This window comes from Curcuma longa, chromosome 14 (assembly GCF_044706935.1).
Source record: "Curcuma longa cultivar G26 ecotype Majalengka, Jawa Barat chromosome 14, ITB_CL_G26_1.1, whole genome shotgun sequence".
Lineage (NCBI taxonomy): Eukaryota > Viridiplantae > Streptophyta > Magnoliopsida > Zingiberales > Zingiberaceae > Curcuma > Curcuma longa.
The window spans coordinates 1754516-1779556 of record NC_133874.1 but is presented as its reverse complement, the minus strand read 5'-3'; the positions used below and the strand labels follow the sequence as shown (position 1 = coordinate 1779556).

General features: G+C 40.2%; 1 protein-coding gene across 2 annotated transcripts; it reads left to right on the top strand.

The window, feature by feature from the left end:
* The first annotated feature begins 12367 nt into the window (after window positions 1-12367).
* On the top strand, window positions 12368-24847 carry LOC141845111 (auxin response factor 19-like). 2 transcript variants are annotated; one of them, XM_074733159.1, is made up of 14 exons: window positions 12368-12774; window positions 12861-12973; window positions 14096-14194; window positions 14280-14336; window positions 14787-14942; window positions 15022-15106; window positions 15344-15434; window positions 16300-16464; window positions 16594-16716; window positions 20558-20633; window positions 20755-20890; window positions 21245-23151; window positions 23526-23716; window positions 24191-24847. In XM_074733159.1, exons 1-14 carry the CDS (start codon window positions 12729-12731, stop codon window positions 24402-24404), a joined length of 3459 nt encoding a protein of 1152 aa, XP_074589260.1. In that variant the 5' UTR covers window positions 12368-12728; the 3' UTR covers window positions 24405-24847. The 2 variants fall into 2 exon arrangements, with proteins under 2 accessions (XP_074589260.1, XP_074589259.1); XM_074733158.1 differs by having other exon boundaries at window positions 12858-12973.
* The last annotated feature ends 194 nt before the right edge of the window (window positions 24848-25041 follow it).

Sequence of the window (25041 nt, the reverse complement as noted above, 5' to 3'; positions counted from 1 at the left end):
ATCACCGTTATGAATGTGTCAGAAGGCAGGGTATAGTCAGTGCATACGTCCCATCGCTGACTTATATTAAAAGGGGGGTCATGTCACACATGTGCATTGTCATGATGAGTTGCAGAGGTGGCAGGAGGACATTCATAACTACATGATGGGGGAGTGGTCTTTGGGAAAGAAAGAGAAGCCTATATTGAGCCAGGACAGAATCGGGAGATTGGCATGTCCTACGTCCGAATGGGTCAATTCGGTTCGGGATAGAGGTGCCCGAGGATCTGGACCATTTTGGGAGAAGATGTCTGTATGAAGCCGCGTCGTCCTGAAGGAGTCTGCTTCCTTGTGGGTCCGGCTAGGTTCCCGCGCCGACTCAAGGGATTCAGCAGGTGTTCGAGAGGATGAGATTTGATCCGACTTCGAATGAGGATGGGGAGTCGGCTCGGCTGATTCGAGAGTGGAGAGCCTCAGGGAGAGGACTTGAAGTCGCGGCAGAGGCCTTCCATCAGATCCGAATCTGATTTCCCCGTCTCGACTTGCAAGACTCGACTCGGGACCGTAGGGTCAGGGATCCGGTTCGATCTGTGCCATGTGATGCTCTGAACCTGACTCGAGGATCTGGCTCGGCTCTGTGACGCTCGGGGCCACCGTAGGGCCGGGGATCCAGTTCAATTCGTGCCCTGCGATGCTTTGAACCCGACTCGAGGATCCGGCTCGGCTCTGTGACGCTCGGGGCCAGACCGATAGGTTGCTTTCGGACTTGACTAACCGTGATCCGCTCCCTTGTGCCCATAACACTTGTCGTTTTTTCCAATTTTATGAATTTGTTCTCTCCACAATTATCATTCAATCTTCCGCCTCCAGAATAATCACTATTCTATATGGCATCAGATAGACGCTCTACTAATGGTTATGCAATATTTCTTGGACAAAATCTTATCTCAAAGAATTCGAAAAAATAACCTACAATATCTTATTCAAATATTGAGATTGAATATAAAATTATAGCCAATACAACGTCTGAGATTATTTAGCTTCAATCGCTTCTTTTAGAACTTCATCTTGCATCAAATGTTCCACCAAAATTTTAGTGTGATAATATTGGAGCGACATATCTTACAACAAATATAGTCTTTCATGCTGATACAAAACATGTGAAAATTAATTTTCATTTTGTTCGAGAATATGTAGCAACTCAACAGTTATTATCTCTTATATTTATGTAGAAGATCAACTTGCTGATATTTTTATTAAGCCATTATCCAAATAACATTTCACCAGACTATAGCAAGTAAACTTAACGTCAAAGTGTCAAAGATTTTCCGTTAAATTTGTAAGGGAAGAAGGGGATAAAAGAAAACTAAAGAACTAGTCAATAAAAATTTATTATTGAATTAAAATTTTTCTTTGTAATATATCAATTGACAATTTCTATATTAATTTATAAATTGACCGAGCACCTGTCTCTATAAATTATAACCCTCATGAATAAATCATTAATAAAAAAATTTTATTTTTATTTATTTTTTCTTCTCTCTAATTCGATTATCTCTTTTTAACAAGAAGTATTTCCCCTTTTAGTCCTCCGCACCAACCTACGCCCCATATAATCCCTCTACCCTATGCATCATTGAGATTGAAAGCTCAATTACTACTTCGTGGCCCTCTGTGTCATTGAGATGAACGAAGCCCATTGGTTATATATTGTCCATTGCCTTCTATCTAAATTATCACAAATCATCATGCATGTATTACGAGAGCCAGAACTATTTTGATTGGATTAGAAGAATATTGGAACAATAAAAAACATTTTCAAGTCTCAAGTACAACTACATAATAGAAATTAATCATGATAAATATATATATATATATATATTATCATAAAAATTTTGTTAAAAATTAATTTAGGCAGATATTACAATCGTTGCAACAGGGATTAAATCCTTCCAGTTCTGAGTGACAAAAAGAAATCAACAAAGACAGCCCATGAGTCTCCTGTCCTTTTTACTTGCATGGAACAGTATCACTCTCTGCTGAACGCCAAACCATGCTGTAAAAGATGTCTCCTCTTTAGCCCTCCTTAGTGTGCCCCTTCAATCACCATCCCATCAATCATTTCTTCGTCTCTCTCTCTCTTCTTCTTTACATCTTCTATTCATTGTACATGAAACGAAACCAAAAAAAACAAAGCTCAATATATAATTATATTATATGTATTGGAGAAACAGATCGATAATATTATGCATATATATCGAGTGGAGCAGGGGATGCCATGGTGGTCCATTCCATCGCCACCATTAAAATAGGGAAGCATGGTCAAACTCACATGGAATCTCCCTCTTACCTTTAGCTGTCTGAAGAATATTTCACAATTTTCTATTTCCCAGTGCTGCCGCTGAATTATTTTTAATGTTCTCGAAGCCACTGCTACACCAGAGCCATGTTATTGACGGGGGTATCTTCCACTTGAATATTTGAGCGTATAATATAATGTGTCAGGAAAAACAAATAAGATATTGTCAATTTGATGATTTCATCCTCTAACTTAACATATATATATTCCTTCATCATTTTATTCCCTAGACCTACTATGGTATTAGTATTATTATCACTAATCTTCGCACCACATTATATTTCAGAAAATAATTTGGAAAAAAAAGAACAAAAAATTAAGTCCATATGATCGATCTGCTCCTTAAACAGAGCTCATTGGATGCATACATTTTGTACATGGATTGATGCATTTGGCGTATTGATTGCTGCAACATCTCAATATCTGATCATTAAACTCCATGTGACATGTTTGCTATCTGCAAAATAATAGCAATAAAGAAATAAAAGGAGAAAGAAGAGAAGAGAAAAAAAAAACAAACTCCACTGGGTGGCAATGTTTTGATTGAATGGGGCAGGTCTGATCTGATCTGATCTGTTTTTAAAAACAAAACAGAGACTGGTGTTATGGCTCGAGCATATCCTGTCCATCCCTCTAGTAGCCAACACATTCCATCGAAGAACCACCACCATTGATAGCCAGAATTCGAAAGCACTCCACTCCAAGGTTGGCATGCACTTGACCTCTCAACGTCTAATTATTGGCAATCACACCAATCCATGTGAAGGTTAAAGTGCACTGTCCTTCCTTAAAGACCCATCATTATTTATATCTATTTAATTAGTTTTCAATTAAAAATATATATATGTATCCTCAAGATCGACTTGTTGCATTCGAGCTCCTTATTGTTTAGAGGAAAAAAATATGTGAACTAGTGATATTGCAGCGAGGCTAGAGAGAGTGGGAAGGGAACGTGTGGTGCAGGCAGGAACATGCATGCCTCACACTGTGAGCTAGCTAACAAATAGTTAATATTTTGCAGCTAGCGTGAGGTGGTGGTTCGCCTTCTTGAAGCATCAAGTCTCTATGATTAGGACTCCTTGACGATGCTGAAACAGATTTGATCTCTGTAAATTAATTACGAATCATGCATGGAAAAGAATGAGGGAGATGAAAGCTATACGTACGCCAACCTTGATAGAAAAGAATCGATGCTCATTTGTGTCTAGCTAGGAGAAATGGAGGGATCTTTGGATTTAATCAGCTCGAGTAGTATAGGTTTTCCAAGGTTCCATGCATGGGGGAAAAGTTGAGTGTTGGTGTTTTCAATCTAGTGATGTTGTGTTTTCATCATTTTTTTTTTTTTTTGTATTGGATAGATAGTACTGAGATTAGGATTGCTGGTGGCCATAGAAAATGCAAAGGTAGTCTTTGTCGAGTGATATCTTTTAGATATTTGGAATCTCAAAGGCAAAAATTGTCACTTCTAGGTAGGTATTTCAATTTTTAAGGTGATTTAATTCGCTCTTTGTGGATTGATGAGATGGAGCAACTGTAATATTTTTGATTATTTATCTTTAATTATAAGCACTATATATATAGTTGATATAATTTGTATCTATTTCAGATATTAATAAAAGATTCATAATATATATATATATATAGGGGAATACTCTAGAGTATCTAAAATTTTTTTCATTTATTATTATTATTTTTTGCTTATTACTATAACTCAACCCCTAAATTTTAAATAATTTAACCACAAGTCAAAAAAATATAATAAAAAAATTAAAAAGAATTGGGCGACGCACAATGGCGCACCGTGAGTCATGCATATAGAGAAATTCTCTGCCGCGCGACAAACGCCGCGCGACGCCGTGCGCGACAGCCGACCTTCCTTCGTTCATCGTCGCCGTTCGTCGCCGTCCGATCACCGTTGGCCGCAATTTTGGACTCGTTGGAAGCGCAACTCGACGGCGCACACATTGGCATCGGATTCCGGCCGGATTGTGGCCGGAATCCGGCCAGAAACGCGACAGAGACGCTGTTGGCCGATTCCGGCCGAAATCGGCCGGAATCCGGCCGAATCGCGGTCGGAGACCGGCCGCAGTCGACGCACCGGCGCTGGGCGCGTCGACCGCGGCCGGTCGCCGACCGCGATTCGGCCGGATTCCGGCCGATTCGGCCGGAATCGGCCAACAGCGTCTGTTGGGCGATTCCGGCCGAAATCGGTCGGATTCCGACCGAATCACGGCCGGAGACCGGCCGCGGTCGACGCGCCGGCGCCGGGCGCGTCGACCGCGGCCGGTCTCCGGCCGTGATTCGGCCGGAATCCGGTCGATTTCGGCTGGAATCGGCCAACAGCGTCTCTGTCGCGTTTCTGGCCGGATTCCGGCCACAATCCGGCTGGAATCCGGGCCCGGCCGGAGCGCCGGCGAGTTGGCCTTCCAACGCATCCGGTCCGGCGGCCGTTGGTGGCCGGACGACGGTGAACAGTGGCGGAGAAGCGGCGAACGTCGGAGGAGAAACCGGCGTCGCGGACGGGTGCGCACGGATTTGTCGCGCGGCAGAGCAAATTCCTATATATATATATATATATATATATATATATATATATATATATATATATATATATATATATATATATATATATATATATATACCCTAAACCCTATATATCATGTTCTTTGATATTGAATTAAATTTTAGTCATTTGCATATTTAATAATAATTGTTATTAATGAATATTTATTCTAACTATCAATGCAATCATACCTTAAATGGTATGATTTTTGACATATGAGTAAAGGGCTAAGTTATGTTTGATATGTATTCTAGTTAGTAATTTCTATTTAATTTACTTTTATTTTCTTTTTCTTCAGCTCGGATCAAAAATGTAAGAGTTAAACCGATACAAAATTCAAAGGTGGTTTATGGCTAAGGGTATAAGGATGTAAGAGTTATAGTTATTTTAGAATATACCAGTTGTGCTCGAAATGATGTCAACAAGGAATCGTCAGTATTTCTAGATATATTACTCAAAAGAATTGACACAATACGCCTCGTCGATTAGAATTGAGAAAATTTTGTCGCTATTATCACAAGCATACGATTCATGGGGAAATCAAGAATAATTCCTTTCTAGAGATAGGAGACATAATTCATATGGATATTGTAAGTCTCGCTTGGGCGGCTTTAATGATAGTCTTTACATTTTTCCTCTCACTCGTAGTACGGGGAAGGAGTGGACTTTAGGGAGGGATACTACTAGTTTTTTAATTTAATTGTATGAATTATTTAATTGAGCATTTTGCGAAGCTTTTTCTTTTGTCTCTATTTCAAAATTATACTGAAATACAGTAATGAATAAGATGACATTAGGAGCAACTCTGATAAATGATTTTATGCAACTAAGTTAGAAACTCATTGGCCTTGAGGTCCGAAGATCTATGAGAAGGTTGTACAAGGCGACCAAGGGACCATAGAATAAGAAGCGACAAGAATGAACACCGATGAAAGCATACAACATATATAAAGACGTGAAAGATGACATGTGAAGAAGTCAGAGCTTACAACAGTGTCGGCTTTAGGCATAGGCCACTAAGGCCTATGCCTAGGGCTCCCAATAAATTGGGGCCCATTTTTTTAAAATATTATATATATATACGAAATTGATCAGCCGCGCACCGTCCCTACGCGATCCCGTCCGCACCTTCTCCTACCCACGCCCACTGCCGCCGTGATTTCATCGCCGTCCGGCCATCTCCGGCCGCCGGACCAGGCCCGATCGACGCGCCACTCGTCGGCGCGTCGATCGGGCCTGGTCCGGCGGCCGGAGATGGCCGGACGGCGGCGAATTTGGCCGGAAACCGAGACCACAGTGACTGGCGCCGTTTCCGGCCAAATCGCGGTCGGAATCTGGCCAAATTCCGGCCGGAGACCGGCCGGGGAAGGACCGCCCGGCGCACAACATATATAAAGACGTGAAAGATGACATGTGAAGAAGTCAGAGCTTACAACAGTGTCGGCTTTAGGCATAGGCCACTAAGGCCTATGCCTAGGGCTCCCAATAAATTGGGGCCCATTTTTTTAAAATATTATATATATATATATATATATATACGAAATTGATCAGCCGCGCACCGTCCCTACGCGATCCCGTCCGCACCTTCTCCTACCCACGCCCACTGCCGCCGTGATTTCATCGCCGTTCGGCCATCTCCGGCCGCCGGACCAGGCCCGATCGACGCGCCACTCGTCGGCGCGTCGATCGGGCCTGGTCCGGCGGCCGGAGATGGCCGGACGGCGGCGAATTTGGCCGGAAACCGAGACCACAGTGACTGGCGCCGTTTCTGGCCAAATCGCGGCCGGAATCCGGCCAAATTCCGGCCGGAGACCGGCCGGGGAAGGACCGCCGGCGCCGGGCGGTCCTTCCCCGGCCGGTCTCCGGCCGGAATTTGGCCAGATTCCGACCGCGATTTGGCCGGAAACGGCGCCAGTCACTGTGGTCTCGGTTTCCGGCCAAATTCGCCGCCGTCCGGCCATCTCCGGTCGCCGGACCGACGCCGGTCGACGCGCCGGCCAGTGGCGCGTCGATTGGGTCTGGTTCGGCGGCCGGAGATGGCCGGACGGCGATGAAATCGCGGCAGCAGTGGGCGTGGGTGGGAGAGCGGCGGTTTCTGGCCGATTTCGCCGTCGTTCGGTCACCGGAAGCCGCCGGATCGACGCCGGTCGACGCGCCGGCGAGTGGCGCGTCGATCGGGGCCGGTCCGACGGCTGGAGGTGGCCGGACGGCGAAACGGGAGCGGCGGCAGTGGGCGTGGGTCGGTGGTGCGCACGGGTGTCGCGTACGGGTGTCGCGCAGGATATCAGTTCTCTATATATATATATATATATATATATATATATATATATATATAGAAATGCTATCCTGAGCATCCGCTTCCTACGCACCTGTGCGCACCTGCATCTCCACCGTCCATTTCATCGCGCGATAAACCGGAGCCGTTAAAAAATCGCGATTTGCACAGTATTTCTCCTCAGACCTTCGCCGCTTCCCGCCGCCCGTTCATCGCCGTCCGACCACCGATGGCCGCCGGACCGGACCCGTTGGAACCGCAACTCGCCGGCCGAATCGGGGCCGGACTCCGGCCCCGGTCGATGCGCCGGCGCCGGCCGCGTCGACCGCGGTCGGTCTCCGGCCCCGATTCGACCGGAATCCGGTCGGATTCCGGCCGACAGTGGTGCCAGGCACTGTTGCCCTGGTTTCGGCCGGAATTCCGGCCCAATCCGGCCGGAATCCGATGCCGGAATGTGCGCCGGCGAGTCGCGATTCCAACGGATCCGATCCGGCGGTCGTCGGTGGTCGGACGGCGATGAATGGCCGGCGGAAGCGCGTGGAGGTCGGCGGTCGGTGCGCACGGGTGCGTAGGAATCGGGTGCTCAGGATAGCCGTTCTCTATATATATATATATATATATATATATATATATATATATATAGGTATGATATCCTGCGCGAGTGATTTGCGCGGCTCCGTCCGCGACATCTGACCTGGCGAGGAGTTTCACTGTGCATCGTCCACCGCATCGTCCACCGTGGCCGCCGAAACGAAGGAAACCCTACAAAATCCCGCCTCTCCCAAATCGCGCGGCCAAACCTCAAAATCGCCACGCTTCCCTCTCCCTCGTCTGCTCTCCACGGCGATTCTGAGATCCCAAAATCGACCTCCTACGCTCGAAAGCCTTCCCGATTCTGCTCCGCTTCCTTTGTGGCCTGCGGAGTTTGTATCCCCGTCACCGTCGGCCCTCCTGCACGTCGTCCGTCGCTCAAACCCTAGCAGCCGTCTCGAGCGACGACGCCATCCTCTCTCCATCGCAGTCGGCATCGACCCTCCTTTGCCAACTCCGCCTCCGCGCTCGGCGTCGCATCTCCTTCGCGGTCGCAGGCGGCTCGGCCCTCCGGTGATCCTCTCTGCATCGCGCGAGGGAGGAAAGCGTATTCAGTCTACTACTGAGGGTCGAGATCTTGCGTCGACTGGTGGCTTAATGAAGGTCTTCTCCTCACTGACATCATTAGGGTTTAGGGTTTAGGGTTTAGGGTTTACTTGTTGCTGGTTGGACTTTGAGGAAGATACAGTGGACTACTTGTTGAAGACAACAAATCGCCATGATATATTCTGAAGACGAAGATTTTCTATCATCTATATCGTCTACCAAGGTTCAATATTACTATCTCATAATACATTCTGGTTTTATGCATCTATAATTAGTCATTTGTCATTGTATATATATATTGAGATAATAAGAAATTTTTAAAATATCTTTATTAGATTTTGAAAAGATTTGGTATGATCATTAGATTTTGTAGAGATTTGACATTGTCATTAGATTTTATAAAGATTTTGGTATGATTCCAATATATTTAATATTTCTCAATTCTTAAAACTTTAATTTTATTAGTTTCTTTATATTCCTCTCCTTCCTTCTTTATTAACCTAATAATATATTTTGCTCAACTTCAAACATTTTACTTATTTGATAGTTTATTTTCTTTCCTCAAGACATTTTCGAAATCATTACAAGGGGTGTAAAGGAATAACGATCAGAATTATAAGATCTTTTGTTATATATTTTTCTATGATCTTAAAACCTAAAGATATTGTCTTCCTTATTTCCCTATCAATCTTTTTTTATGCTTCTGTTAATTTCTTATTTTCTTATCAATGATTCATGTTGTAAACTTGTAAACTTGTAATCTTATTCGCAGTTAATACTGTTAGTAAATTTTTACAATATAAAGATATGAACATTACTATATTGTATTAGATCAAGATTTTATTTCCTTTTTGAATGAGTATAGAGAAAATGGATTTATATCTGCTATGATTTCTGTTAAAAAAATTACAAATGAAATGAATATAAAAATTTAATTAATAATTTTACATCTCAAAAAACTAGAAAATTTAATTTTATATAAAAAATTATTTTTAAAATTAATATTTTAATTTATTTTAAATTTTTTTAAAACCCACGATTATCAGTCTCAAATCATCCGAATAAAAAAAGATGAAAATTTTTTTTTTTTAAATAATAATAATTATTTTTAAAAAAAATTAGCCTAGGGCCACCCGGAGGCTTGAGCCGCCCCTGGCTTACAAGCATTTGAAGGGGCGAAGTAACATGTCAGGAGATGATTGAGGGGTGAAGTCAAATTGTAAATGATAAAATTTTAATATGAGTTATGAGTTATCAGTGTTGAGTGACATATAAGCAATGAGAGTGAGGATTGAATTTAACACAAATGGATTCGACTTTAAAATTGATTATAGTCAGATTTCCAAATGAATGATGTAAAATCTAATTAATTGGTAGAACCGAAAAAACCCCCCAATTTTAAGTTGATTTAAGGATTGAGAGTCAATTAGATTCCATATTAGTTGATTGGTGAAGTAGTAAATTGACTAGTAAACTGATATTAAGGAGACATGAATTATTTATTTTATTCAGGAGATTAGTCGAGCATGGTGGCACATCAGTCGACATGAATTATTTATTTTATTCAGGAGATTAGTCGAGCATGGTGGCACATCAGTCGATTGATGATAAATTATTAATCAACTATTACCGAGGATGAAAAATAGAAAAAGTTTGATCGAGTGAAGCATGCAACTAATTATACAAACTAGTCAAATGATAGATGACACATCAGATTTCAACAAGTGGATTTGAAAGTTATAAAGAGAGGGCTTCAGAGAGGTTTTATGGCTAATAAATTAGGTAGGCAAAACTTAATTAAAAGCCTTACATTTCTAAAAACTTTCTTTCTTATACCTTTGTTATCTTATTAGAAGTTTTTCCACCTTCGATAGTTAACTAATTAAAAGGAGAAAAGATAGTGACTTTTTAACTAATGACTTTTTGAGCCATGGAGTAAGATTTCGAGAACAACCGAACCACATAAATACCTTGTATGCTCGACCATAGTGTTTATTGTATTCTAATTATATTTTTATTGCATTTACCTGTTTTTTAGAACCAAACACCCAAAGAAGAAAAAATTTTATTCACCCCTCCTTCTAGCTTCAACAATCCTAACACTAACTACAATTTGCGATCTAAATAGTTTCATGTATAAGTTTAAACATTTGTGCTTATACATTTTACATTCATAATCACTCTCACACACAATTAGTTATATATATTTTTTCTTATCCCAACATATGATACATTTGTTGCCTTCCCGTACCTTTTAGGTGGTGACACCAATCAATCCTTGGCTCTCTTAATTTTAATTTAATTAAAATATCTTCAATCTACATCTTTGTTTGACAAGTCATGCATAATTTAAAATTAATCTTCTCTTCATGTTATGCGTAAATTAATGAAAATCATAATGAACTTATAAATGGATACCTCTAATTTGATATTTATATCATTTTTAACATGTCTTATATTTCTTATGTAAATTATGTGATATCACTTGTGAATGTATTTGTAATTCATCCGTAAAGCTCTTTATCTTCTTATAATATTTAAAATTTATTATATTTTGTTATAATTGTTTGCTCCATAAAACTCTTTTAGTGATATTATGTATTTTAAAATCATTTAAATTTCATACGATACAATAATAATGCCGTATTGCCTGTTTACTGGTCAAACTAATCGCATGCCTTTTTCAACTCGCTTCTTGTTGTTATACGTGGACCTCCCTCTTACTCGCTTTCGCTCCGGTCCAATTCGCTCCATGTCCGGGCAAGCGCCTGGACCACCCGGCCGGTGACAAGACCGACCGCGCTGCCGTACGCGTGGGACCTCCTCACCATCCCGAGAAACATGGCTGCCCGGGCCCACCTCGTGCGCCCCTTCCTCCCCCTGGGTATTAAATTGCGCAACCAAAGCTAAAACTTCGGACACAATTACAAAGTAAGCCTACTTAATCTCATTCTAAAATTGACCTCCCATCTTACCTCTCTCCCCCAATCGTAGCGCGAGTAGCCTCTTGGGGCGAAGTTGGTGGGGCTGTTGACAACGCGTCGGCAGTACCGTCGCTGTCGCACGAGGAGGAAAGCACGCGCCGAAAAATACGCGCCACGTCAGACAGCACCGATTTAATCTATCTCGCCCTGCTGTTGCATCATTAGGCAAAAACATAATTAATTACCGTTTAATTCGAGGATTAAAAGTTTAATCCGCGGCGCTATATTCCTAATCCTCCACGTGATGGCGGCCGCGTCGGACGTCGGCGTGCGGCGTTTCGCTGCCTTTATTCCTGTGCTGGATTTACCCTCCGCTTTGTGTCTAATTACGCACTTGCCACAGTCTTCGGGAGCGACAAGCGGGCAAGCAATCATTAGCTAGAATTAGGCTCGTAGGCATCTTAATGCGTTGCGTTTAGTGGTCAAATTTACGTGACTTAAAACAAGATATTCCAAATTAATGCCAAATGATTTGAATTTAACCGAACGTGATTAAGAAGAAACTGCGAACGAAGTTGAGCTATACTGCTAATTATCCGAGCATCGGCGTACTAGCAAAAAAGCTCATGCGCTTTGCTTCCATCTTCAATCGCCCGTCGACACGTGTAGCGCGAAACCCTGGCCGGTGATTGTTCCGAACTGCCACGTGGATTTCTGCCCACGGTCCATCTCAGATGAGGGATCGTTTCCGAGGCTGGGTTACTCGAGCCTCCCGTCCGTTACTTTTTCTGCCGCGGCTTTACCTGCTTGGTATTGGATGCGGAAGTGGGTCCCATGCGGAAGTCCAATCACATGCCATTTATATCTGTAGGCGATACGTAGGGAGGTTGGTTTTCTGATTTGCGTCGGGACGGGAACCGGGTCGTTCGTTTACCCGTCGGTGGCTGTGCGCAGGTTTTTCAAAAAAGTCCCTGTACAAGAGAAATCCTCTCGATCCGTCCGCTGTCGTTTTCGAATGCGGCCAAAAGCGTTCCCAGGGGTTAAAAGGGAAATGGATAAATGGAGGACTAAAATGTCTATTATCAAGTGGAGATGCGAGAAGAAATAGATAGGGGAGAGAGGTGAGCTTGGGACCGGGAAGGTATACCTGTACTCTAAATTTCTCTCTCTATCTCGTCTTCTTCTTCTTCTCCCTTGTCGGGAGACGAACCCTTCGAGTGCCCGCAACCCTCCCAGCTCGGCTCCCCTCGCAGGGATTCCCCCTCCCTCCTCGGCCCCCCTTCCGCCTTGTCACCGGACAAGCACGCCGGAAACAGGGAGCCCTGCCATCGACCTGCCGAGGCTCCGATTCGAGATTCCCTGGTCGTTGGCTATTCCTCTTCCACCCGATCTCGATCTGTTCCCCATGGAGAACTTAGCTGCTTCGGCGGCCCGTGGATGACCGCCAGTAACTACGGTTGCGTGGTCGTGGAAGTCGCCGAGGTTTGAAACATGAAGGCGGCCGCCAACGGAGCTCCGGCTCCCGCCCCTTCCGAAGGTGAGTTGGGTTTCGGGTTCTCTGTAGTTGCCAGTGGTAGCTGAGTTTAATTTGACTCTTGTGGTGATTGACGGTGGAGGCAGCAGGGGAGAGGAAGACGATAAACCCCGAGCTGTGGTACGCCTGCGCGGGACCGCTTGTATCTCTGCCTCCGGTGGGGAGTCTCGTCGTCTACTTCCCTCAAGGGCACAGCGAGCAGGTAAAGAGATGAGAAAAGGCTAGGAGTTCTTGCTAATTTCGCGCACTCGCCTTCTGGCGCCTACGAGGCGCTATGTGCGCTGGTCGCTTTTGGCTTTCCGTCTGCTAACGTGCGCCTGGTCCTATCCTGTGGATTTGGAAAGCGTCCTCCTTTTCTGGGACGGAGGCTTTAGCTAAGCTTTATGCTACACCATCCCTTTGTGTGAATCTTTTCCTATTTTCTGCTAGCAATTACGGCTACATCCCCCACCCCCCTCTGTTTTTTTTTCTGTTTGCCGTTTGTGAATTTCATATTTGCCTTGCCATTCTTCAATTAGTTATTTTAGAACTTATAATTGGTTTTATTACTGCTTCTGATGTAGTTATATGAGTCTGTTTTATTATTGCCTATCTTCAAGTGACATTCAATTCACTATCGCCGATATAAGAATCTTGCAAAAGCATTCACTTGAGTTAAATTTTAACTTCAAATGGAAAGTGTCTTATCGCTTTCTGCAATTTCATTTTTACTAATTCAGTAAAGGTTTTATTAATAATTTGATTATCCAATCTGCAGATATTTTATCCACCATATAATTAGTTGTGTGAAATTTCGTGTCTAATTATTGAGCATAACTTTAGCCATTAATTCAAGGTAGGTGTTCATGATTGCATTAAAATTTATTTTTGACTTGGTTCTCATTTTGGGGTTGAATTTTAACCCTTGGGGTTAAAATTTATTTTCATACTTGCTTTACATAGAATGTTAATTGGTTATGTCAGCCCTTGCCCCTCACTCAAAGATCACCTTAACTATCAAAGACCAGATAGTCCGTGGAAATAAATCACTGAAATAACAGTCCCAGCTGTCTTGTTTCAGCTTGCCAGTGGATGGGCCTCTTAGTTTCTAAGATGTCTGCTTCCATATTTTTAAACTTAAGAGGATTCAAGAGATATGATGCCTTTTCAATCTCACTTCTTTAACTTTGAGTGGCTTGGACTTAATAGTATGAGTTGATTCAAATAAATAATAACATTATTTTATCTCCTACAACAAAGTTGATAGGCTCCATAATATTTTATGATTAAGAGTTTCATGTTTGCAGTTACATGTTCTAAGTTAATGATTTGTGCTTTTTTTCAGGTTGCAGCTTCTATGCAGAAGGATATTGATGCTCATGTTCCAAACTATCCTAATCTGCCCTCAAAGCTGATATGCCTTCTTCATAATGTTACATTACATGTAAAGTCTTTTCTCCTTGTACAAATTGATTACTGTTGTATTCTGTCATGGTGTATAACTTTCTGGGTTATTAATGTTGCTTTAGGCTGATCCAGAAACTGATGAAGTTTATGCACAAATGACTCTTCAACCAGTCAACTCTGTGAGTCTATGTTATCCTACTGATATTGTTCCAAGCTTGTACGAATAACAAGCTTAAAATTTGATGATGAGGTGCTTGGCATATACCATTTTATCCTTTCTGCAAAAGAAAAATTCTCTGACTAAAGTTTGAACGCGTTGAATATGCTTGTTTTTTACTAAAATTCTTTCCTTGGCATACATAACTTTACTTAATAGTGTTGTTTCATAAAAGTCAGTTTTTCTTTGTTTTGCTAAAAATTTTCATTGTTAGCATATACACTATAAATATTGCTTTTGCCTTATCCATAGGTTGTGTGGTAGTGCAATTTAAGCATTGGAATACAGATTAGAATTATTCCGCTGATGGATTATAAAGAACAATTTTGCTACTGACATGGGCTTTAGTTACCTCCATAAATTAGTTCCAATACTTGTGTGAAGTTCTAATTCAATTGTTTCATTGATGCAGTATGATAAGGAGGCATTGCAGGCATCAGAGCTTGCATTAAAACAGACCAAACCCCAGACAGAGTTCTTTTGCAAAACACTTACTGCAAGTGACACAAGCACTCATGGTGGTTTCTCTGTGCCTCGGCGTGCTGCAGAGAAAACTTTCCCCCCACTTGTGAGTGAATTACACAGCTGTGTATAATCTTTGAAAGTGATGCTTTTTTTCCTGATGATCAATGTTTGCTCGTGCATAGGATTTCTCAATGCAGCCACCTGCTCAAGAATTACAAGCAAAAGACTTGCATGATAATCAGTGGACATTCCGTCATATTTATCGAGGTACGACACGTAAAAGCAATCATGCTGCATGTTCTACTAGGTCAATATTCATGTCTCTTTTGTTGGTAACATATATCCTGTTACTTTGGATTAACATCTCCAAGATTAGATATTAATGTTTTAACAAGCATTTAGCCGCGGATATTCAAATTCAATGAGTTACCAAGCATGGATAAATTATGCGTCTTATTGAACTTGTCATTCTCAAAAGATTGGTTTTCTTTCTCTGAAATCTAGGTCAACCCAAAAGACACTTGCTCACCACTGGTTGGAGCTTATTTGTGAGTGGGAAGAGGCTGTTTGCTGGTGATTCCGTTTTATTTATTAGGTAATACTGATTTAGAGATTCATATTTTTCATTAATTTAGTTTCATCACATAAAAGACCAGAAAATTGTTTTGTGGTTTATGTGTAATGCATGCTCATGTTGGTTCCTCTTTTATCTAGAATGTGTATGCTTCGTTCATGTTTTTCCACTATATGATACTGACTTTATTGAATCCTTCTTTGCAATAACAATGGATGTATGCCAAAAGATTTATATTTGTAATAATAATGGATATATGCCAAAAGATTTATACTGTAAAATTTCGATCTGTGCTGAGGTTTCTGTTCCGGACCGAAATGATACAGTTTTGGTACTATATCATGTTGTGTCGATATAGTTTTGGTATTTTTTAAAATATAAAATATATTAATAAAAATAAAAAATTTAATATAAATATTTAAAAATAAAAAATAATTTTTTTAAATAAATAAATATATATATATTAAATTAATGGAATAATTTTATTAAGTTTTAATTAAGCCTATTTAAATTATCCCAATCATTGATTAAAATTATTAATTTAATTAAATTTAAGTTCAAACTTACCTGCCCCTGTTTTGCACTTGCGCGATGCGTCTTTGCTGCCATGCGATGTGTTCGGAGGTGTTACGTGATCTGGAGGCATCGCGTGGGTCCGCCGCCGCCTTTAGACGTGTCGCGAGGGCCCGGCGATGCCTCCATGGGGCCTCGGGGCATGCCGGCACCGGAGGTGTGATTGTGCCGGTCCGTGGGCATTTCTTTCATGTTTTTCCACTACATGATACCAAGACCACCATCCTTCGCTGTAATTGACAACAAATGCATACTGAAGGATTTATATTGTAGACAAACTAATTTGTATCTCCCTCATTGTTCTCGTGTGCAGGGATCAAAAGCAACAACTTCTTTTAGGCATTAGGCGTGCTAACAGGCAACCTACTAACATATCTTCATCAGTTCTTTCAACTGATAGCATGCACATAGGCATTCTTGCAGCGGCTGCCCATGCTGCTGCAAACCACAGTCCATTCACTGTATTCTACAATCCAAGGTACATTATTTTGTATACTCAAGATTCAAATGCATATCCATCTGACAATGATAATTGATTGTTCATGCAATGACTTTATTTGATGATTTTATCAGATGCAGCTGTAACAAAATTGGTGTTGATTTGCAGGGCCAGTCCTTCAGAGTTTGTTGTTCCTTTTGCAAAATACCAGAAGGCAGTATACAGCAACCAAATATCCCTTGGTATGCGCTTCCGTATGATGTTTGAAACTGAAGAATTAGGAACAAGAAGGTAAGAACTTATTGTATTAATCATATAAGTGTTGTGATGTTGTGCAATGATGCTTCATAAGGGTGTCAAAGCAGTCAGACAGGTTGTGCAGGGAGAGTTCCTTAGTGCATTAGGTGAATTTCTATCGTTGAAGTAAAATAATGATACTTGGTCTCATGGTAGTCAATATTTCTGCGATCCAGACCTTAGATCTTTCAATCCTACAATCTAAAATTGACCTAAATGATTCAGATCCCAAGTAGAACTTGAATTGGGCTAATGTCTTACGAACCTACAATCCAATCCTATTCCTATTTACCGTTCCTATGTAGCATTTAATAATGATGACATTTACTATAGCACAATTTTTTCATTCCATATAATTTGAAAAAGTTTTCAATTATATATATTTTTTACTCCCAAGTAGAAGAATCTTTTTAATTATTACTTTAACTATTGTTATTTTCATCTTATAAAAGTTATTACTTGATATACTAAAGATGGAATACCTTAACAATTTATTATGTACATTGAAAGTCAATGCATTTGATAAATTCTAAATGTCTAATATAGTTTTAAAATATTTTTGTTGAATTGTATGATCTTAAGATCTGAACCTGACACATACCTAGGTAGGATCTCAATCCTGACAAGCTTTCTTGGTCTTGTTCGAGTTTCATAATCTCAGAGGACAGAAAGCATCCAATAATAACAAGCTTAGTCACACCTAGATATTGTTGGTGCAGCATAATATAAAATAAAATTCCTTAATTATAAGGATAATTTTGCAATAGATTAATTCTGGTCGAGAGATATCAAATAATGAATCTAATCAACAACTGTAATAAGAAAGCCAATAATAATGAGTTTGTAGAAACAAAATCCCAAGGCAAGCAAAGTTTAATGTTTCTGAGGCGAAGGTTTGATAATCATGTGGGTTTAATTGGTCCTCTAATGCCTCAAAGATATAGCTGGTGTTCTCTTCTTCTATCGGCACAATAGTGTATTGGGCCATGTTGATATACTCTTCTAATGTTAAACCAATATATATATATATATATATATACTTTAAAATATTAAAGAAGGCATATTGGAGAGACCACTAGAGAGCTCTTGATTAGGATTATACTTTAAAACATTAAAGAATAACCCCTGTTTTATAGATAAGTGTCGTTCAGACACCCATTAATTTACGATTGTATGATTATGTCCTTATTAAGAAATTTGCTCCTTTAATAATAAAAGTTTGAAATTAAAAATAATTATAATAAAAACTGTTATATATTTTTTAACTTTTGACATCAATAGTCATCCACAAAAGAATTCAAAATTAATAGATTAATAAATAAAATGTTGCCCAATTTTTATATAATGTGATCTAAAGTGGCGGGGCAAGCTTAAACTTTCATTTAGTATACACCTTCTGACAGAAACGTTCTAACAAAAGATACATAATCTTTTTGATCTGACTTTAGCTAAATTATACATACAAGAACATATAATGCATGTTGGAGCATTGATGGCTGTGTTATTATGCCTTGATTTTTGTGATCATACTTGGGAGTATCTAGCTCCTAGTCCTAGTCATAGTTATCCACAGGTATATAGGAATAGGAGAACCTTTAAGTGATGTATAGAGTCACATGCCAGGGAAACTTTTGCATTGAGTCACCTTAGGAATGAGGCAGAGGATCATTTAATCTTGAACTCCAACCTTGACAAAGTGCTTTCTAATAATTTGCTAAATGTAATCTTTGGGTTGGCTTGCGTGTTATCATCTTCCAAGTTCACCAATGTAAGAAGATCCCTCTTGTGGACAAATATCCATCGACGAATATAAGATCTTAAATAATTATTAGCTTCAAAAGCATGGCTTTTAGCCTTTTGATTCAAAAGGGTTTCAAGATAGTAATTTAGTCTATCTTTGCCTCTAACTAGGTAATTTCTCTTTTCACTCCATTAGGTAGGGCGATAAAGATAAATGTTCACACTTTTGACATATAGTAATATGGAAAAATTCTAGAAAGATAAATGTTATGAATGTTATGGTACAACTATGAACATTATTGTGTGTGCGTGTGCGTGTGTGTGTGTGCGCGTGTGTCCGTGTGCGTGTGCGCGTGCGTTGAATAGGATCTCATCTATGCACATGTTGTAACTACTAAATTTATAAGTACATTAAAAATAATTGAATAAATGAGAGGTAATTGCTTATGTGCTAAATTTGCCGCATATACTTGTACAACAAGAACAATTAAACCTTTATCCCGTATATACTTATCCATCTGAAGAAATTTGATAATTCAATGATATTGAAAGTTTGCATGGAGAGTTTTATGTGTAACCACCTTGCTTTTTCATTAGATTAATTGTAGTGTCAAGTTATCAACAGTAATTGGTTAAATTTGGTTAATTACCATGAGAATTTAATGTAATTTGCAAATATTTATTGAGCCATTAAATAATATATAATTTGGTACAAATGAGAATTACATGTATAATGCATTATAGCGCATCAAAATAAGTTTATTACTTATATTCTAGTTAGTAAAATTGCCTATAGATCTACCTTTTTGCATGAATATGCCTTTGATAACAACCTTACTAGGCCACTCATCACCCTATCTTGAGGTGGACCCACTAGCCCCTGAGGTAAGGTTGAGTTTGCTAATGTGGGTAGATATTGCTACAATGGATAAGGGTCGAATCTCAGCGAAGCCGAGAAAATGTTCTCCTCCACAGTGGTCAACTACAACTTCTCGATTTACCTTCTCACAGATAGTCGTGGGGTCGACCGTGTGGGACTGCTAGGGTGGTGGATTCTACTTTTTGCTACAATTGAGGTGGACCCACTAAGTTTGTGTATCATTCCATCATCTACCTTTGCATGAAGTGTTTCAGAGGCAACACATACACTGAAACCTCACCCTTTATATATAACACTATTGTCTCTAGAGTAACGAAGTTGAAGCTCTCGTGTAGGTCATGGACTTGACAAACATCATAAAAAAAAACTAGATGATTTTGCAAGACATGACCAAAAAGCTTGCTATTGCTGAAGTTGGACAGGCTCGTTAACAACTTCATGAAGAACAAGGAGCCTTAAGTGTCCTGTTTGCTCAGATTTAGCCATAGTTGTTGACCTGTAGAGATTTTTGCCAATGTGCACCTAAGCATTCAATCATCCCTGGGTGCACTGTGCTTGTCCCTCCCTGATGTTGCCAATGGCTTGTTCAACAGTGTGCTGTGGATATTGCCCACTTGGTCATTGGCCCTTTTCATGACGACCTTATGCATGCCATTTGTTACGTGGCTTTTAACCTCCTTCAGGCTTCTCAACAAAAAGATTGGGCTGATATAAAGAATGAACATCTCAAATTGGTGTGCCCATTTTTTTTCTTTCCCCATTTGATGGATGCTGATTAAGAGTTTTTGTTGGTGCACAGAGGCCTTAGAATTCCTCCTCTTGCACATAGCAAATGGGCCTATATTGACTTAAGGTTACATTGATTTAAGGTTACTTCTTCAACGATGTTCCCCTCTAAGATAAAACAAAAATACTTAAAATAAAAACTGCTATATTTTTATATTAAAGTTTTTTAAATTAAAAATACCAGCAGATACTAGTAATCTGTTGTTCACATAAACATCATAGTACAGTAAAGTATACCATGTGCAGCACAAAGTATTAAGTCTAGTTGAGACCTTGTGTTTTTCCACAAGTACCAGACTAAATAACTGATTTCTTATTGAAATTAAATTCCTGGAATTTGTAGCATTTGTGTTTCCAAGTGGCATGAGAAGTTTAATTTGTTCTTTGAAGACCTCATGAGAAAATTAAATTTGCTGAGAAATTCTGCAGGTACATGGGCACAATTACTGGTATTAGTGATTTGGATCCTGTGAGATGGAAAAACTCACAATGGCGTAATCTGCAGGTTGGTCTTCTATCAATGAGCCATATGATTTTTTAGATTGTCCGTTTGCCATTAGTTCATAATTTAATATTTTCTGGTTTATAATTTCCTTTTCGTTAATATTCTTTTTCTTTCTTGACAGGTCGGATGGGATGAGTCTGCAGCTGGTGAGAGGCGAAACCGGGTCTCAATATGGGAAATTGAGCCTGTTATAGCACCATTCTTCATCTGTCCTCCTCCATTTTTCAGAAAACGACCTAGGCAACCAGGAATGCCAGGTACCTATTGTATTATCTTTACACAATGCATACTTAGAGTGGATTTAGAATTTTAGATCCTTGTGTGGCAAATATTCTTATCTTATGCTGTTGCTTCTCTCACACCGCTTGTCCAAATTAATATAAAACAAGCTGGATGCTCTTAAATAAGAATTTTTAAAGTTTAAACTTGTAACTTAATGAATCTAGATTTCATCAGTAACTGCCCGAGAACCAGCTATAACTGTAATTTGAAACTCAGGTTACCTAAATAGTGGGTAGCACTATGGCGATAGTCACAGATTGGTTGTATTGTGCAAGCAACTTTTTTATTGGGAAATTGTCTTTTTTGAATTGGTTATGTCGATGTTGCAGATGATGAATCATCAGAAATGGAAAATCTTTTTAAGAGGGCAATGCCTTGGCTTGGAGAGGAAATCTGCATACAGGATTCTCAAACTCAGAGCACTGTAATGCCAGGTTTAAGTTTGGCTCAGTGGATGAACATGCAACAGAATCCTTCATTAGCTAACCAAACTTTACAACCGGAACATTTGCGTTCTCTATCTGGACCTATGCAAAACCTTGGCGCAACTGATCTTTCTAGGCAGTTGGGATTGCAAGCTCAAATGTTGCAGCAAAATAACATACAGTTTCATTCTAGTAGATTATCTCAACCAGGCCAGCAAGTTGATGAACTAACTAAGGTCTCAATTCCAGTGAGCCAAGTGGGTGCTGCTAGTAGACCTCCACAGCAATTGCAAGATTTAGCAATGCAGCAGAAGCAGCAGATAGTCAACCAAGCATTACCACTGAACCAGACTCAGAACAATGTCATACAGACACAACTACTGGTCCAGTCTCAAGTGCAACAGCAACAACAGCAACGGCAGCAAGCGATAATTCGTAACAATCAGCTATTACAGGCCAGCATGCCACAAAATCAACAACAAAATACTCATAAATTGCTCCAGCAGCAGCAGCAACAACAACAGCATCAGCAGCTTCAGCTGCAACAGCAACAGCAACAGCAACAGCAACAACAGCAGCAGCAGCAGCAACAACAACAGCAGCAATTACTACTTCAGCAGCAATACCAGCAATCACAAGGCATGATGCCTGTTAAACTCCCCAGCCATGTAAATCAACAATTATCTGACCAACAGATTCAGTTGCAGTTGCTACAGAAACTCCAACAGCAGCAGCATCCACATTTTTCACAGCCGAGAATGCAATCATCTCAACTCCCCCAAAGTCAGGAGTACCAGAAAACTCTCCCAGATGTATCACAGCAGTTATCAAATCTTAATTCTCTATTTCAGCAATCAATCAACTCTGAACAATGTCCAAAGGTTGCTTCACAGTCTGTGAGGCTGCCACAGTCATCCCAAGACCAGTTGCAGCAAAAATCTCAGCAGCAGGAAGTTCTACTGGGCGAATTGCCTGCAGCTATCCTTCCTGCTAACCAAGCTGCAAATCTTATACCGGCAGTGGGAAATTCTTTGATTGGTGCTGGTGGAGCACAATCAGGGCTTACAGATGATGTCCCATCATGCTCCACATCACCATCAACAAACAATGTAGCTATTCTTCCCCATTTAGCTCTAAATAAACATGTACAATGCAACCAATTGTCAACAGAGAAGGCATCTCAGACACTTGCTACAATGCTTAATCAAAACTCAGCTCCAGCAGCAAATACAAATATGCCCAAGGAACTTCCAAAAATTGTGCATAATGTAAAGCCGTCGATCCCAATTTCCAAGGTGCAACATCAGGGTGTTGTAGCACCTCAAACTTATGTAAGCAACACAGCGCAAATGGATTACTTAGACACAACCTCGTCAGCAACTTCTGTATGCCTGTCTCAGACTAATGGATCCTTAAATCAAGTCTTCCCTCTCTCAAATTTTAATCAACCGCCAGTGCTCAGAGATGCACCACCAGAGAGTGATGTTCCTAGTACAGACCCCAGGAACAATGTACTTTTTGGAGTTAACATTGATGGCACGTTGGGAATACCTTTCACTTCTGATGCTTTGATGGTTAACAGCATTGACTCTGAAAAGTATCAGAATCACATCCCTAGTGATATCGTTGCCAGTTACAACACCACAAAAGATGCTCAACAAGAGCTATCATCATCAATGGTTTCACAATCATTTGGAGTTCCAGATGTGGCATTTAATTCAATTGATTCAACTATTAGTGAAAATGGGTTTTTAAACTCCTGGGCTCCACCACCGCCGCCGCAACTTCAACGTAAGCGCACATACACCAAGGTATATTCGACTTCTTCAAGCATCACTTTGTGAAAATACGCATGAAAGATGAACTGGATTGCTTTTCTATATGAAAAATCTTATCTGAACTTAATTTTGGTTTGATCACCATGAAGGGAAGGTGAAAGTTGCTTAGTCCAAACTCATAACCTTTTACAGCTCGTTGTATATACTGTAGTACCATGGAAATTTAATGCAAATGGTAGTTTAGATGGGTTTAGAAATTGTGCTGAAACTTGTCTACTGATGGATGTAGAATGGCCCAATTTTTTGATATTAGCTGAAATAATCCACCATGTTGAATCTACTTCTAAACTGCTAGTTTATGCATTAGCCGTACTGTTTTTCTAATATACATGTGATATTGTTTGTAGGTCTACAAGCGAGGAGCTGTTGGCAGATCAATAGATATCACACGTTATTCAGGATATGATGAGCTAAAACATGAACTTGCACGGATGTTCAGCATAGAGGGACAGCTTGAAGATCGTCAGAGAATCGGCTGGAAACTTGTTTATGTAGATCATGAGAACGACGTTCTACTTGTCGGGGATGATCCATGGGAGTAAGTTATAACATGACTTGAACACTTTACATATGACTTTTAGGCATGAGGAATATTCCTGTATTCTTTAGAATACCATAATATTGAAAACCAAATACAGGACCTAGAAATTTCTCGCACTATTATGATATAGGATTACTAAGGATTATATTTATGTTTTCTAGAAGTAACAATATGAGTTAATTGTTACAAAATCTTTACTGAAATTTGCAATGTTTTGCTCGTGTTGGTAAGTATTAAAGCATTTAGAAGACTCCAAGACTCAGTTAAATCTTGTCAATTTGACTAATTAGTTTCTCCACACTGACATTGTACAAAAGCTGCTCTAGTCAGTCTATCTCTAGAGAGCAAAATAAAATAAAAAGGAAAAATAGCAAATTCAAATGCATATTGATTTAATGGGGATAATTTGATATAATACTTTGCAAATATATTTTGTTTACTTATTATCCAAGCTTTACTACAAATGTGCAGGGAGTTTGTGAACTGTGTTCGGCACATCAAAATACTGTCTCCACAAGAAGTCCAACAAATGAGCCTGGATGTTGATTTGGGAAACAACCTCCCAAATCAAGCATGCAGCAGTTCAGATGATGGAAATGCCTGGAGGGGCCAATGTGATCAGAACTCAGGCAATCCGTCTGCTGGGTCATATGAACATTTTGAGCGACAGATGGTCATGCAGTGAACCTGATTTGAGCCCCCATAATCCAAAATCATTTCCCTTTCCCACAATGAAGTTTGTCTGAGAAAAAAAAATGTTATGATGGATGATCTCATACTTCTGAAATCCATTCTAAGCCGTTGGTTTGCAAGGTTGATTCATAAAAAGCACAGGTAGCCACATGGACGACACCATCCATCCTTTTTTTTTTCTTCTGATGAAGAATAGAACTTGAAGAGGAGGCAATTGCTAGGATTTTATCAGAAGCCTCAGTCTTCTGATGATTCAGGTATGTTACGTAGTTAAGTTATAGTTCTACTCATAGAATGGGGACAAGTTTCCAGAGTTTTCAAGTTTGTAAATGTGTAGCATCTCCTTAGAAAACTGGAGAAACGAGCTAATTTATTGTATTGATGCTGCTTATGTTTTCAATCTAATTGTAACTTATTGTGCCCACCTGTTGATTACACTTGGCCTAAAGAGCTATCTAGTGGTTAGGAAGAAAGAATACCGAAGAATACCTAGTCCCTTCCTGAATGGTGACGGAATTCTGTAAAATGTATAGAAATCATGGTTGATTTGGACGTCCAGCTTGAGAAGGTATATCCTACAAAAGGTTAGTGCATCATCATCAAAACCCAAACTAACTGTAAGTTTCATC